Source organism: Aethalodelphis obliquidens, unplaced genomic scaffold, assembly GCF_003676395.1.
Source record: "Aethalodelphis obliquidens isolate GAN/ISIS:26980383/991018 unplaced genomic scaffold, ASM367639v1 scaffold8, whole genome shotgun sequence".
Lineage (NCBI taxonomy): Eukaryota > Metazoa > Chordata > Mammalia > Artiodactyla > Delphinidae > Aethalodelphis > Aethalodelphis obliquidens.
Window position 1 is genome coordinate 59,192,144 of NW_020837952.1, and position 15,700 is coordinate 59,207,843.

Sequence of the window (15,700 nt, forward strand, 5' to 3'; positions counted from 1 at the left end):
ATGGGGCCTGACGTAGACGCCGGCTGCTCCTCCGTGACGTCAGGCTGGTGCCTGTGTGCCCAGGGGCAGAGAGGCGGCCCTGTGGACAAGCCCAGCAGGGGCACAGATGTGACGCAGGTGGAGGAAGTGCTGTGGCGTCCCTGAGGCACCAGCAAGCGCTTATGAATAAAACCTTCAGAAAGTCTGAGTTTTGAAGTTTATCATTGGTGGTTCCTTTAAAGCCTCAAGCATCATTCTTGCAGAGACTAACATTTTAATTTGCTCAAACTAACGAGGGTCCCGAGGCTCAGCGGGGCAGCCCCAAGGCCCTCTGGAAGGCCACTGCTGACGCTAGAGCCCAGCGCTGGGCCTGGGATGACCTCGGAAAGACGCAGGCCGGGCGTGGGTGTGGGCTCTGTTTTGGGGACACTCTGGAAGTTCGTTAGACAGCCCAGTGATAGATTTTACTAGTCTCGGGGACAGGCCCTGCGGTCCCCGTCTGTCCACGCTGGGCTCGCAGAGCTGGCCCCCTACTGAAGGAAGGCGTGGAGGAAGTCGTTGTAGGAGATTTTTGAAGACAGCGTCTTGTCATAATACTCCAGGATGTGGAAGAACTCCTCCTCGGAGAGGTTGATGCCGTACTGCCTCAGGATCTGCAGAAGAGACAGGGATCCCCCACTGGTCTCGGAGCCCCTCAAGGAAGCATGCGCCCACCTCTCCTCCCGCCCCGAGCCTGGACCGCCCACCTCCAGAGTTGCCCCCAGCAGCTCTCTCTCCCGCTTCCCTTCTCCCCACCCCTCTTCTTTGCCCACCCCCCGCCCCCCTCCAACAGGGCAGCTCCGTCCAGCAACACGGGTGCGGGACACGAAGACCCCTGGACTTCCCTTCAGATGGGAGCCGCTGGGGTTCCCTACCCCTGGCCGGCCCTCCCACAATCGCCTCCCCGAAGGGTAGTGAGGCTGGTCAACGTGGAGGATGAGGAGGATGGACGGAGAGGAGGGGACTGGAGGGGAGACCTGGCCACAGGGCCTTAGCTAGGGGGGCCTCGGGGTGCGGCCCACCCGGGGAGGAGGGCAGGCCCGCAGATGCAGGGTGCAGGGAGTCGTTATGACCCAACAGTAATACAGCCCAAGGCAGAGCCTGCTATTGCCCAACCAACACCGATTGCCCTTTCCCCTTCTGTTATCAGAACCCTGATTTTCAGGCTGCTGGGATCCACCTAAAAAAGGCGACATTTCTTAGCTTCTCTTATAGCTAGGTATGTTCTGGCCAGTTAAAACTAACTGAGAATGTTATGCGGGACTTCTGGGAAGTCTCTAAAGAAGAAGGGCGTGCCCTCTGTCTCTCTCTTCTGCTGCCTGGAATGTGAAACTGATGCTGGGGCTTTAGCAGCCATCTTGGACCATGAGGCGACCTTGAGGCAGGAAGTCAGGTGTTGAGGAGAGCAGAAAAAAATACAGATGTCCCCGATGACTGTCCGGCCACCATGCCAGCTCTGGACTTCCTACCTCTGAGATTCTTTTATGTGAGAGAGAAATAAACTTCTACCATGTTTAAGGTGCTGTTATTTTTTTTTTTCACCTCTGTTATGTGCAACTGAGACAAATTTTAATAGATAGATACCCTATTAGATAAAGATTAGGTTATACATTCCCCATCTATGTTCTGTGTTATAATTTGTTTCTCAGAGGGGGCTAGAAAGTGGGGCTAGAAGAGCCCGACGTTCCTCTGGGGCCGGCAGGAGAGGCCCGGGACCATGGGGCTGAGGTCAGCTGGCCTGGCTATGGGGCTGATGGGCTGAGAGCAGAAAAGGCGACTGAGCCTGGGTGTCCAGAGGGTCCCAGCACCCATCTGGTCTCGGGCTCTGGCTCTGCTGAGGGCATCGTCTCCGTTTCTATTGCCCTCTCCCTGCTGTCATCCACCCCGAATTCCTGGGAAGTTACCTGAAGACGAGGAGACTAACAGAAGCTCACCCGCTTCCTTCCCTTCTCTGGCTGAGAATTTTACTTGCCCCCAAAGTAAAGACAAACGCTGTGAGCTGGCTGCCACTGTGGGGCACGGAGGCCCCGGCCCAGCGACAGGCCTGGCCCCCACCCACCGTGCGCGGCACTGGGGCTCTAGGGGGCCCCTCGCCCTCCAGCGCCTTGCACGAGGCCCTTGAGAATGCAGCCCCGCCAGGCCCTCCAACTGCGGTTCATCTTCCTACATTATTATTTAAGAAAAGCTTTTTTACTTAAACTTTTTTCTAGCTGCTGAGCACAGATAAGTCTAAGGAATACATTTTTTGTAAGTGCCTTTTGAGGCCATAACCCCTTGTCTCTGTGATGTCCTGACTGAGTTTTCTTCCTGGCTGTAATATTTGATTTTTAATCTAATGCTCTAGACCTCAATGATTTTCTGAACCTCAGTGGCCGGGGTGGGGATGCAGAGAGGACAGGAGGGGGGGTCAAGAAACTGCCAATCCGAGGAGTTCTATGTTATTCTGAACGCGGGAGTTTTAAGTCCCCCTCGAGGGCGGCCGCTTCTTTCCTCTGGGAGAAGCGCTCCCAAGGTTCTGCAGGGTAAAGCCAAGCGAAGAGGTTCTGCTCCAGAGGGGCGGCTGCGGCGGGCGAGGCGCTCCCTCCAGACCACCTTCCTCCGTGGATGCTGGACTTGCGCGGGGCAGGAAAGGCACCAGGGTTCAGGCTCTGTCGGGAGAGCTGCTTACCAAACCGTGTGGTGCGCGGTGGGCAGCCCCTCCACGTGAGGGCGGCTGCGGGAGAGGGGAGGGCCGACCCCGGGGCTCCTGCGAGGCAGGGCTGGGGTCTGTGGGCCCTGAGTCGCACACCTGGGACCCCGCCTCGGCCCCCCGATGCTGTCATTCTGCTCTGTGACCCTGCCGGCTCCCCCCCATAAAGACCTGGGACGGGGGCTGGGGAGGAGGCTTGGCCTGGGGCGGGGTGGAGTGCAGCCAGGGCTCCGCGAGACGCAGCAGCTGTCGTGCTGCCCCGAGGGCAGCGGCACTCAAGTGTTGGCACCGGGACATCCCTGCAGGGTTCTAGAAACCTTCAGGGAGGAGAGCCTGGGGTCTGCAGCACAGGGACACGTGCACTCGGCCCTTGACAACCTGGGGGAAGTGGGGAAGTGAGGTCTGGGACAGCTGCCCACACCCGGGCCTTCCGCTGGGGGCCGGCGGATCCTTTCTGGAGGTTTTCTGGCCATGGGCCTTTGGCAACTGCTTCCTGGTCAGAGGTCACAGCCGCACAGGAGCTGTGCTCACCATCCTGAAATCAGCCACGCTTAAAAGCCCCGTCCTTCCCTCGTCGTAGGCCTTGAGTGTGCGCAGCATCGGCCTCCAGCAGCGCACAATTTGGGGTTGAATCCGCAGCAGAGCGGCGTAAAAGGAAGAAGTCTCAGCACCGCCTTCTTTCTGGGAAAAGAACCAAAAACCAAGAGGAGGTAAGAAAGGAGCTTTCGGATGGGAAGGATGGAGCGGACAGGCCATGGCCCGAAGGGAGGGAGGAGGGCTGCCAGCTTCTGTCGTCTTGGCCCCCTGCTCACTCCCCACCCCACGCTCCCAGCTAGGATGGAGTCAGCAAGCGCACATTTCAAGTCTATGTGTGGAATGATCACAAACAGCATCGCCTGTGCGCCTCCTTCCGCTCCTCCCCCACCCTGGGAGGAAGGTAGGTCTCCACATCCCCATTTCCTGGATTGGGAAATGGAGGCTCAGGGAGGCTCCGCTTGACACCAACACCTGCCAGGCTGCCTCCCGGGGAGCCCCTCCCCACGTACTTGAGGGGAGAGACAGGCAGATAACCGGCCAATTTCAAAACAGTCTGAGGGAAAAAAAGAGATTCAGCTGGGGTCTTCTAGTACGTTCTTAAAATGAACAGAGTTTTTTAAAAAAATCACAAGGTTGTAATTATATCTAGTGATTAGACAGTACACTACCCTACGATTATTTCATTTAGATGCTATTTATTAGATTGGAAACAAGATATTTGAGCACGTTTTGGCCCCAAAGCACATCTGAGTATCACAGAGGTGGACTTTAGGCAGTCATGTGTAACACATTTGGGGGAAGTTTAGTTTAGTTTTTTTTTTTTGCGGTACACAGGCCTCTCACTGTTGTGGCCTCTTCCGTTGCGGAGCACAGGCTCCGGACACGCAGGCTCAGCGGCCATGGCTCACGGGCCTAGCCGCTCCGCGGCATGTGGGATCTTCCCGGACCGGGGCATGAACCCGTGTCCCCTGCATCGACAGGCGGACTCTCAACTACTGCGCCACCAGGGAAGCCCCGGGAAAGTTTAATTTTTAACATGGCACTACATGAAACAAATCAGCACAAAGTTAAACTGCTTTCAATTTTTGTATAATTTAGCACCTATGATAGAAACCAGATACCCTATAGCTTCGTTAGCTGCCAATTTATCCAATCAGCTGGTCAGCATGCACGGAAGAGAAGGGATTGTATGCGCACTTGCCCTTCCCACACCCAAGCTTGGCCTGAGAAAGGGTTTTCCATCCCAGCCCTGTACACCAACCCATCCAGAAGTCCTCTAGAAGAGCCCCCCGAAGCAAAGCCCCAGCTCACTTCCACAGAGGGTGTCTCTGCTGTCAAAGTTGTAGAAAGCCCCCAAAGCACTAGAAAAGGCAATGGCCCTTTCAGCTACTCTGCCGGCAGACAGTTGGCATGGTGGGGCCTGGACAGCCTGCAGAGGGGACGGGGACTGGCACGGGGACCAGGCAGGGGCAGGAGCAGGGGCAGGCCCTGGCCACACTCTCTCCTGGGAAAGGCTCCCGGGGAGTCTCACCTCCTTGTCAGTCATGCCCAGGATGCAGGACAGGACTAGCCTAAGCCACAGAGCGGAGGCTGTGGTCACGTCTGGGTGAAAGCCCGGAGCTGGGGGGCGAGGCAGCGGCACACGGAGGCGAGCTGGGACATCTGCCCAGGGGCTCAGCACGCCTCCCCTCATTTACAGAAGGGGGAGCTGAGGCCGGGAGAGGTGGAGGAGGGCCAGAGCTGGGGGGGCCTTGAAGGCTGTGTGGTCTCCAGCTATGTTCCTGTGTCCCCTGACGACCCACCAAGGACAGTGTTTTCTCCACTCACAGAAAAGCTGAGCTAGAGAAAGAATTGTCTTAAGGTTAAGTTTTACTTCCTTAACTTGGCCTAAGCCTTTGCTTGGCTAAACTAGAAACTATGCTAAGATGGGGCCCGATTTAGCACAAAATGACAAATTCGGCTGCATGGAAAGTTCTGCGATGGAATCCACTGTTTGCTGGGCTAAGCCGCCAGCAGTCTTAAGCCGCCACCTATGCTGTCAGGTCTGCCCCACACCTCTGGTCCCCGCAGCTGAGTCCTACAGCAGCTGGTTTCAGCTGTGTTTGCTCCCAGGTCGACAAGGCCGGTTGTACTTGTTTAATTCAATGTAACTGAATTCAGCGTTATAGGTGATGGAATATGAGTGTGAAAAAGGCTTGTTCTACTTCATGCTGTGGAAAGACTCGAAAAAGGTGAGTCTGTGAACAGCGTGGCTGAAGTGGGTGTGGGCGAGAATCATAAAATGACAAACGATTAAGAAAAAAGGTAAAAATCTAGGGCACAGGCCCTCCAGTTGCCATTTAAGCATCTTTAGGGTCTCATTCCTCTTCAAGGAAACGAGAAGAGAACTGCAGACAGTGCATCACGGGTGTAGTTTACGCAAGAAAGAGAAAGGGTCTGCGACTGGCCGCCCACACCAGGAGCAAGGCCAGCCCGTCTCAGACAGTTGAGGAGTGAACCGGCGGTGATGTGTAAGTTACAGGCGCTTCCCTTTGCTGTGGCCCCACCCCACCTGCCTCTCCAGTGAACTGACCGAGACCCCCCGCTCCTGGTGGCCGTGTGAGCCGCTGACACTCTCCCCGACGCTCGCCACACAGAGGTGCCCGCGGGCATGTGCCACCCAGCCAGTTTGAGAACCTGGGATCCAGGCTGCTGGTTCCCAGTCTGGGGTCTCCAGGCCCTTATGGGGCCACCGTTTGTATGAAGTGAGACAATGGGATGTAGGCGGAACTGAGAAAAATGAAGGAAGCCCGTTGAGCCCCAGCCCCACCCCTTTCCTCTGGACGATCCACGTACCATTTTAGTCGCCTTCTGCAGTTTCATTCTCTGCATCAGCGAGGTTTCCTTTGCTTTTAACAGGAGGACGTAGCTCTGAATGAAGTTACAATAAGCAAACCTCCCGTTGTTCTTTAAGTCGTACGTGTCGATGAGCTGCCGGCACTCATCTCTGTTTACGCCCAGGTTGAATTTCTCCACGAGAGCTAAAGGCAAACATGTCAGTTCAGTTGGTGGCGGTCGGTTCACTCATTCGTTTGATCACGGCTTCATTCACTCACTCATCACTGGCTGAGACGCCCTGTGCCTGCTTCACAGGCTCATGGTTGGTGGCCGGACAGATATGGAAACACACAGGCACGCGACGAGGTAAGTGCGGCAAGGAGGGAGGGGACCCGCGTCCTGCTGGGCCCCCTCGGTCTAGGCTTTGCCTGCCGGCCTGGCTTTGCACGGTCACCATCACTGTGGTCACGGCAGTACGGACACGACACCGTGGGGCTTACGAACGCAGGCGGGGAGAAGGCAGAGGGATGGTCCCAGCAGACGGGAGTCGGGGCAGAGCCGGGCAGGAGGGGAGAAGGGAAGGTTCCATGTGCTGGGGTTGAGTCCGGCAGGGGCCCGACTGGGGGTCAGGGATTCAGACTTGGCCCCCGAGCAAGCATTTTCCAACTGTGCTTCCGAGATACGCTCCCAAGGGTCTCCCAGGCTACACCAATTTATGCATTTTGAGTTTTCACCTTAATGATCTGAAATGTGTATTCTGGAACACATGGACCTCCCGGAAGAGACAACCGCCACGCGATTTGAGGGTTTGTGTCTGGCCTTCTGACTAGGGTCACGTCGATGCCACACTGGGGAGTCCTCCTGGCTGCCCTGAGGTGGCAATGTCAGGAGTCAACACCCCCTTACTTTGCACTAATACATGTGCTCAGTCTTTTACTAGGTATACAGCCAAAGCTTCCTTTGGAGTCACGACGCGTAATTGGAAGAGAGGTAGGATAAGGATTTTAGTTTAAGGTGAATGAGCTGAGACTTCCACTGGACATCACGAAGGCAACAAGGTTTCTGGGAGTGGAACACTGTGCTGCATGAACTGTAGAGGTTAGTGAGGAAAACCAGTGGATGTGGGATTTATAGACATGATGTCTTCAAACCAGCGCAGCCCAGAAGACACTGCTGCACTTGTGCAAACAGGTTTCTTTGCCTTTGCACAGAGGAAAGCAGTAGGAGGGCACGGTGCACCCAGGACATGGGCGGGGGGACCCAAGGGAATGGCCACTAGATGCCTTGGAGGTTCCAACTTGCAGAAGGCCATCCAACACGTATAGAAAATACACAATGACTTCTGAAAATTAATCAGTGTGTTTTTTTTTTTTCAGAGCACTGAACTTTGGATGCACTGTCAGAGCCGTGGATGGGGTGCTTACGGGAGTTCACGGTTAAAAAGAAAAACAGTGATGATGGTGATGATGATGAAGAACAGCAAGTTAGGGTTCATCACGCTCAAAATCAAAAGAATTAACTAAAAAACAAGGGGGACGCCAACGTGCATTGAAACCCACACTGGTGATTTCGTTTCAGCGAGACATGTCACGTCAAATCAATGTCACATCGTTTAATTATAACTGATTTCAAATTTTTATATTTAACTCATAAGTGTTTTTTTGGGGGGGGGCGAGGTAGGAGCTGTTCACTTAAAGAGTTTACACCATAAAAGTAGTTTATGTTGATATAGGAGGTTCTCAGGAAAAACGCTTTCCTTTAAAAGGGGTCCATATATTAAAGACGGCGGGGGTGGGGAATGGGCTGAGGGGGCTTTTAAGCAGAGGAGTGACCTGGTCAGGTTTTCCTGTAATGTGAAAGGTTGTGTAAACAGTATGCAACAATTAGTGGGAGTGTACGTCTAACTGGTCTTATTTCAAGACTACCCAAGTGCTACACGGCGAAAATCGAATCAATAGGGCAGAGCTGGGTCCCCAGCTGTCCCCTGCGCCCCGCCCATGTCCCACCTCCCTCAGCTCTGCAAGTCTGTCACCATTTACAACCTGCCCAGAGACCACAACCCAGCCCGTGGTTTCGCGTGCTGACCTGATCGGGAAGGTGTGGACCTGCCTGCTAGGGGCTGAGGCGTTAGGAGTCCTTGTCCCCCATACTGGGGGTTTATCGAGGTGCTCCCTGCTGGGTCCCTGTTGTGTCACTCCCCTGCCGCCACCATGAGGAGTGGACTTGTGCTGGGAGGTGACCCTGTATCCCCAGGGGGAAAGGGAACGGGACGCACCCTGGAACTCGGTGGCGGGGATCTCGCCCTGCTTGTTGGCATCCCTCTTCTGGCACTCTCGCAGGAACTCGCGCCAGCAGCCCTGGATCTTCTTCCGCAGCTTATTCTCCACGGGCTCGCAGTTCTGCAGCGGCGGGGTCGTGCTCGCGGGGGTCTAGCAAGATAGAAAACTGTCTTGTAACCTGAGATTCCACGTGGAAGTAATAAGAGAAACTCACAGATAGGACTCAGGCGCACAATTTCACAGGCAGCATTATTTTCAGAAATAAAATGAAAAACAAAACAAAAACGGTAATGTTACCATTTTAACAGAAACAGGTTTGGAAACAAATATATAGCCGGCCCTTTCTGGCTTCTGGAGGCCTCCACATTCCTTGACCCGTGGCCCCGTCCCTCACCTTCAAAGCTGCAACGCTGGGTGGGTCTCCCCCAGACTGCATCTCTCCAGTATGACCCTTCTGCCTCTGTGTCCCCAGTGACCGGCCCATGTGATTACCTCGGGCCCCCGGACACTCCGGGACAATCTTGTCTTGCAGTCAGCCGATTAGCAACTTTAACTCCCTCTGCAACCTTGACTGCCCCTCGCCATGTAAGGTACACACGACAGGTTCCGGGGACTGAGGCGTGGATGCCTTCGGGATGCTTCATTCTGCTCCATACACCCTCTTTAACTCACTCAATACTTTCCTTACATGTTCACTACTCTTGCCCATCACCCCCAAGGCCGTAAACTCCACAAGGGCAGGGACCTGTGTTCATTCTCCGCACGTAGTAGGCGTGCGATAAACACGTGTTGACTGAAGGCCCAAGGAATGAATGAGCGCTCGCCGTGCACGAGGCTCGGCGGTGGGCGTGCTCCTGTGCCCGCTGGCATCCCCTCAACAACCCTCGCCTGGAGACACCGTCAAGCTTCTTGCAGAGGAAGGGGAGCCTCGGTGAGGCTGAGCCCCTCTCCCCATCCCAGGCCGGGGCGGCTCAGCCCAGGTCCAGGGCCGTGCGGTCAGACAGGCCTGGGTTTGAAATCAGCTCTCTCTGTGTCTAACAAGCGACCTGAACTCACGAGGACCCTTCTTAGAGCCTCGTATCTTCAACCGTAGAACGGGTGTGACAACACTTACCTTGCGGGTCCTGTGGCCCACGGCGGGGCTGTCCAGCCCGGGGCATCTGCGTTCGTCCGAGAGGATGCCCTCCGTGTGGCTGACATGCCGCCCCCGCCCCCAAGGTCCCTCCCTGCTCTGAACCCTCTTTACTCTTCCCTCCCACACCCCCGTGCCCACAGCTACCTCCCCTCCCAGGCAGGTGACTGAGAGGACCCACCAGTGGCTCTCCTCTGAGCCCCCCGCCCCAGGCTCACCCTGGCCACCTTCTCGGTCACCCACACCCTGTGGGGACACTAGGACCCCAGCCCCGGCGGGACGTGGACCCAGTTAGATGCTGCGAGACGGGAACTCACGCAGGGATGACTCCGCGGTTTGGACCCTGCTTTCAGGTCTCGAGTGGGCGACAACCCTGCAGACCTGCTTCTCTCTGAGACCTCGGGGACGCCGCACCCTCTCTGCGCCTTGGCCGAGGCGCCCGGGGCCGGCGGCGGGGCCGCCTTCTCCGAGCTGAAGCTCCTGAGGAAGTCCAGGTATTGCAGCCTTCCCTTGGCATCGACGGGCATCTGGTCCCAGAGCCTATCAAACTGGCAAAGAAGCAGAGGTTACCTCCCAGGGTTAGTGGCAAACCCTCAGAAGTGGGGAAGAAGCCAGCGAAGAGGCGCTCTCCTCCGCAGGGGTCCAGGGCCCACGTCAAATGAAAAATTGAAAAAAGAAAAACGCCCATCCGGCTGCGGCTTCCCGGGAAAGCAGACGCGGGAGGATCGTGGGTGGCTTCTGCAGGACACTTTTTAATTGAATTGGGCCCTTAGCGAGCACGTTAAGGCCATTAAGTCTTGTGAGTGGTCACAGAGACTGAGCTGCAGGACAGAAGAATGTTTTAGGAGAAAATGCAAATCAAGCCGCAGCCCACCTCGCTCCCGGGAGCCCAGCCAGGCTCCTTCCTGCTCCTCGAAGGCCCCCTGAGCCCTGCGAACAACACGCAGGTGCTGCAGCCCTCAGCCACCGCAACTTTTCTCACCCTCAGGGCAAACAATGTCTTCTCGCAAGATGAAAAGGGAGGCATCTGGAGAACAGCAGAAGTTCACGGTTTTGTGTCGGTGCCATCCGATGTCACGGGCTGGGTCAGGGCCACACGCGGCCCGGCAGGGATGTTGCAAAATGACTCAATGCCAAGTGAGCCGCCCTTGGTGACTCGGGGGCTGTTCAGGGGGCCGAGAAGATGGTAATTTACTTCCAATTTGCTTTTCCACAGCCCCCGAGGCCCAGTGCAGCTGCCTCTCCACCCCTGAGGCCATGGGAGGGATGTTCCTACCCTGTGCCTGAACTTGGTCAGGAACCAGCTTGGCCTGTGGGCTCCACTGGGGTTTTCCAGAAGCATATTAAAAGGGACCATGTCCGGCTCTACTTGAAATTCTGGAAATGAAGTACTGAGGGGTGAGGAAGAGAGGGAGAATATTCCAGGCCCTGAGAAGGGAAAACGGCTTAGTTTGAGACAACATTCTTGATGTGTTTTAGCTTTTTATTTCGAAATCATTATAGATTTGCAGGAAGTTGCAAGAATGGTACAGAGAGGTCCTCAGGGACCCTCCACCCAACTTCCCTCCAAGGTTACATCTTACGTAACAACTTCATGTGTGTGTGTATAGTTCAGTGTCATTTATCACACCTGTAGTTTTATGTTGCTTTAATTTTGATCAATGAGGGAAAACTACTCGGGGAAGTGGAAGTGAGGGTCCCTGAGAAAGTGCTCACATGGGCTCAGACAGGCCACAGCATCATCACCAAGGGCAGTAACCCCCGCACCGGTCTCCTCCAGGGAAGTTTTCCAGAACCACTGGGCAGACCGGAGCCTCTTCTCTCCCTTCTGGCATCCTGATGAAATCACCCATGAGGGGACACCTAGCCTGGCTGAGAGATTCCCCGAAGGATCCTCTGAGATTCATCTTTGAATGCCAACCATCTTGCAAAGGTGCTAGCACACAGTAGGTGCTCAATACATGTTTTTTTTTTTTTAACGGCTGAAGTTCCGTATCACATGATACAACTGATCAGACAATGGGAAGACCCTTTAGAAATGAAGAGGGATTGGAGGCAAGGGCTAAACCGTGTTCCGATCACAACTCTCAGGAAGGGCTTTAAGGAACAAAGATGTGGCTTAAAGGAGGGTGGGCTGCCGGTGGGCTCTCATGCTCTCGTATCTTAGCAAGACTTGGGAGGCAAGTGGGAGGAAGGTCATGTGATTAAGGACAGATACAAAGGATGGGCATGAATGCTTCAGGAGGCAGTGAAGAGCTGAAGCATGGAAATGAGGACGCCTGCAGAACGGCCACGGACAACAAAAGGGGCTCGTTCTCAGGCAGGTGAGGCAGGCGCCCACCACCTTCCTAATGAAACCCTGTGAGGCAAAAGCGAGGTCAAGGTAGGACCGCGCAAACCCTATTCTTATCCTATTTTAACTAAAGGGGCTTCAACGGGCAGAATACACATTGCTAGGACGGGCCTGGGCGGGTGGGGAAGTGGAGGCCCACGTGTGGCTCTTCAGCCCTGATGGGTTACAGCCCAGGACACTGATGCAGCCTGGAGGTGCAGCACAGGATGGCGGCTGGTGTGGGCTGTGGGGACAGGAGGGGCATCAGAAGACTGGAAATGGGTACCACAGAAGTAGACTCTGGAAACTTATGGGCCTGTGAACTGGACGTGAGACCCAGGTAAAATTCCTGTGGTTTGTGAAGGAACTGAAAGGCAAGTTCATTGCATGTCAGCAAGTTTCCAGGTCACGGGGCAGAATGCACGCCTGCTGAAAGGTCCCCTGGAAACGCAGAGTAGCAGACAACTACCTTCTAACTACTTAAAAATTCACCACTTCGGGTTCCACCTCTGCTTGTGATGTGGAAAGCGGCAAGCGAACGCCACTCCCATTCTACCAAGAAAAAGCCAAATACCTACAAACTCAGAACTTTTCCTGAGCCCATGAGACAGTTGGGGTTGCAGGAGCCGAGGGGACTGAACTCCACGGAGCCCTGAGGCTCCAAGGAGAGCCCGACGCGCCAGCTCTCATGCCTGGTGGGGCTCAGGAGGAAGTGCGAGGGTGGGAAGAAATCAGCCGAGATGTTAGCAAATTCCTAAAGGCCAAGCTGGGCTGGCGCTCAGGCTAGAAGAGCTGGGAGTCACGGGCACAGGGAACGCTCACACTCACAAGCTCTCCTCTGCAGCCTTTGCCACTGCTCCCAAGAGGCACGTGAAGCCACTGGTGGGGGATGGACGTGAAACACCGCCCGCTTCTCCAGACCCTCCTCTACTGAGAAGCAAAGCCATGGGCGGAGCCATAGCAGACCCACTCAAGCCCGGGGGCCCTGGGCAATCTTCTGCTGGAGGGATCTGACGCTGGGGAGGAGTAGCAACAACAAAATTCAAATGTAGCTCAATTACCCACCAGACTGATTCAACAACGCTGCCACACTCATAGCCTGACAGAGAAGAGGTGCGCCCATCTCCAGGCATAAATATCATTGATGCCACCATCTCTGCTATTCTTCTGCACACTACGTCTGGCATCCAATTTTTTAAAAATCTTGAGACATACCAACAAAAGAAGAACCGACCCGTTGCCAAGAGATACAGCCATCGACAGACAAGAGTCAGAGATGAGCCCACTGTGGGGACTGTCAGACGGGAGCATTAAAACAACTGTGGCTAATACATTAACGGATCTAGTAGAAAAGGTACCCAGCATGCATGAGCAGACGGGGAGTTTCAGCAGAGAGGTGCAAACTATTTTTTTAAAATGCATTGTCCCTCTAAAGAAGATATACAGATTGCCAACAAACACATGAAAGAATGCTCGACGTCACTAATCATTAGAGAAATGCAGAACAAAACTACAGTGAGGTACCACCTCACACCAGTCAGAATGGCCATCGTCAAAAAATCTACAAACGATAAATGCTGGAGAGGGTGTGGAGAAAAGGGAACCCCCCTGCACTGCTGGTGGGAATGTGAATTGGTACAGCCACTATGGAGAACAGTTTGAAGGTGCCTTAAAAAACTAAAAATAGAACTACCATAGGACCCAGTAATCCCACTACTGGGCATATACCCTAAGAAAGCCATAATTCAAAAAGAGTCATGTACCACAGTGTTCATTGCAGCTCTATTTACAATAGCCAGGACATGGAAGCAACCTAAGCGTCCATCGACAGATGAATGGATAAAGATGTGGCACGTATATACAATGGAATATTACTCAGCCATAAAAAGAAACAAAATTGAGTTATTTGTAGTGAGGTGGATGGACCTAGAGTCTGTCATACAGAGTAAAGTAAGTCAGAAAGAGAAAAACAAATACCGTATACTAACACATATATATGGAGTCTAAAAAAAAAAAAAAAGGTTCTCAGGAGCCTAGGGGCAGGAAAGGAATAAAGACACAGACGTAGAGAATGGACTTGAGGACACAGAGAGGGGGAAGGGTAAGCTGGGATGAAGTGAGAGAGGGGCATGGACATATATACACTACCAAACGTAAAATAGACAGCTAGTGGGAAGCAGCCGCATAGCACAGGGAGATCAGCTCGGTGCTTTGTGACCACCTAGAGGGGTGGGATAGGGAGGGTGGGAGGGAGACGCAAGAGGGAGGAGATATGGGGATATATGTATATGTATAGCTGATTCACTTTGTTATAAAGCAGAAACTAACACACCATTGTAAAGCAATTATACTCCAATAAAGATGTAAAAATAAATAAATAAAATGCATTGTCCTTATTCAAACACAACAGGGAAATCGGATTAAACAGAAATGGAGAAGAAACCCATGGCATTCGAGGCATGGTATGATGCAGGTGGAGGGCGGTACTCTCTCAGGAACAGGGACAAGAGGCCCCCATGTGAGATGGGCAGTTAGAACCAAGCCATCACCCACTACCTGACGTAGCAACTGGAACTGGCCTGTGCTGCTAGTGTCCACAGTCACTGAGGACAAAAGCCTAGAGGCCAAGGCAGGAGGAGTCCAGTCCCTAGGACCAGGCCCAGACAACTGTAGGACCAGCCGGCGGTGGCGACCACGCTGAGGAGACCCACCTGGGCGAGCTGCGTGGGGAGCATTTGGGACTTATCCGAACAGCCCGGCTGGCTCTTCTCTCCTCACTCACTCCTACCTCACCCCTTGTCTCAGAGGAGCATTCTGGTAAAAAGGAAGTGGCATGAGTAGCTCAGCCCCTGCCTTTCTTCCCACTGGGATCGGGGCCCTGCAGAAAGCATGTGATAATTAGCAGATGTCGCATCAACACCGAGAGATGCTGGAAGGCAACTGAGAAACCGCTTGAAAGGGTCAGGGAGAGAAAACTTGGACCTAGAATTCTATCCCCAGCCAAACTATCTTTTGAGGACGAAGGTGAAATAGGGAAGCTCTCGGGCTTCCTCTCCCCTGAAAGAGCAAGTAAAGATGTACTTGAGCAAAAAAGAAAGTGAACAGGAAGGAGAGCAGGACAGAAGGTGTGACTGTGGACAATGGACCAGTGAGGCGCCCCACGCCTGCCCTCCCCTCCCCCCTGCCCCCCACAGCACCCCATCCACGGCTTCTTTGGCTTCCCCATCCTCTACTCCCCTTCTCACTCTTCCACCCACATCCATTAGCAAATTCTGCTGCCTCCAACTCTGAAACGCATTCATGATCCAACCTCCGCTGTTCCCAGCCATCCACCTGACCCAGGTCTTTAATCAGATGTTGCCTTCTCAGGGGCCTCCCCTGACCGCCCTACTCACAACACACCCTCCCAATTCCCTAGCACTACCCTCTTCCCTGCTTTTCTTTTGGCCTAGAGCATTTGTCACCATCCAACATACACACATTTTGTTCACTGTCTGCCAGCCCCTCGGGGAACACAGACCCCACGGGCAGGGTGTGTCTCTGGTGTCCACTAGCCGCTGGCAGCATCACCATCTAAGCAGCGTGCCCACTGCGCCTGCTTCGAGGATGCTGCCTCTGCCTGCATTGCTCTCTCCCGTCTTCTCTCAGAGGCAACGCCCACATTCCAGCATTGTGTCCTCAGGGAAACAGCCCTGACTCCTCAGTCCAGGTCAGCCCCCAGCTCTGCTCTCCCAGCACGCTGCACGTCCCTTTGCCCCGGAGAGCGGTGTGGAGTTACAGAAATAATGTACCGCAGGTGTTTAACCTCTCTCTACCCTCCCAGGATGCAGACTCAACGGAGGCAGGGAGCTGGCCTGCCTTGGTTCCCTCGGACCTAACATCACCACTCTGAGCTC

The 15,700-nt window shown here is 54.3% G+C and overlaps 1 protein-coding gene across 1 annotated transcript in view; it reads right to left on the reverse strand.

The window, feature by feature from the left end:
* Nucleotides 1-391: 391 nt before the first annotated feature.
* The window catches only part of EFCAB6 (EF-hand calcium binding domain 6), an 88,649-nt gene continuing 73,340 nt past the window's right edge, over nucleotides 392-15,700 (reverse strand). Inside the window, 5 exon segments of the mRNA XM_027107900.1 lie at nucleotides 392-632; nucleotides 3,239-3,388; nucleotides 6,080-6,264; nucleotides 8,337-8,490; nucleotides 9,790-10,020. Coding sequence (XP_026963701.1) covers nucleotides 510-632; nucleotides 3,239-3,388; nucleotides 6,080-6,264; nucleotides 8,337-8,490; nucleotides 9,790-10,020 — 843 coding nt within the window. The 3' untranslated portion in view covers nucleotides 392-509.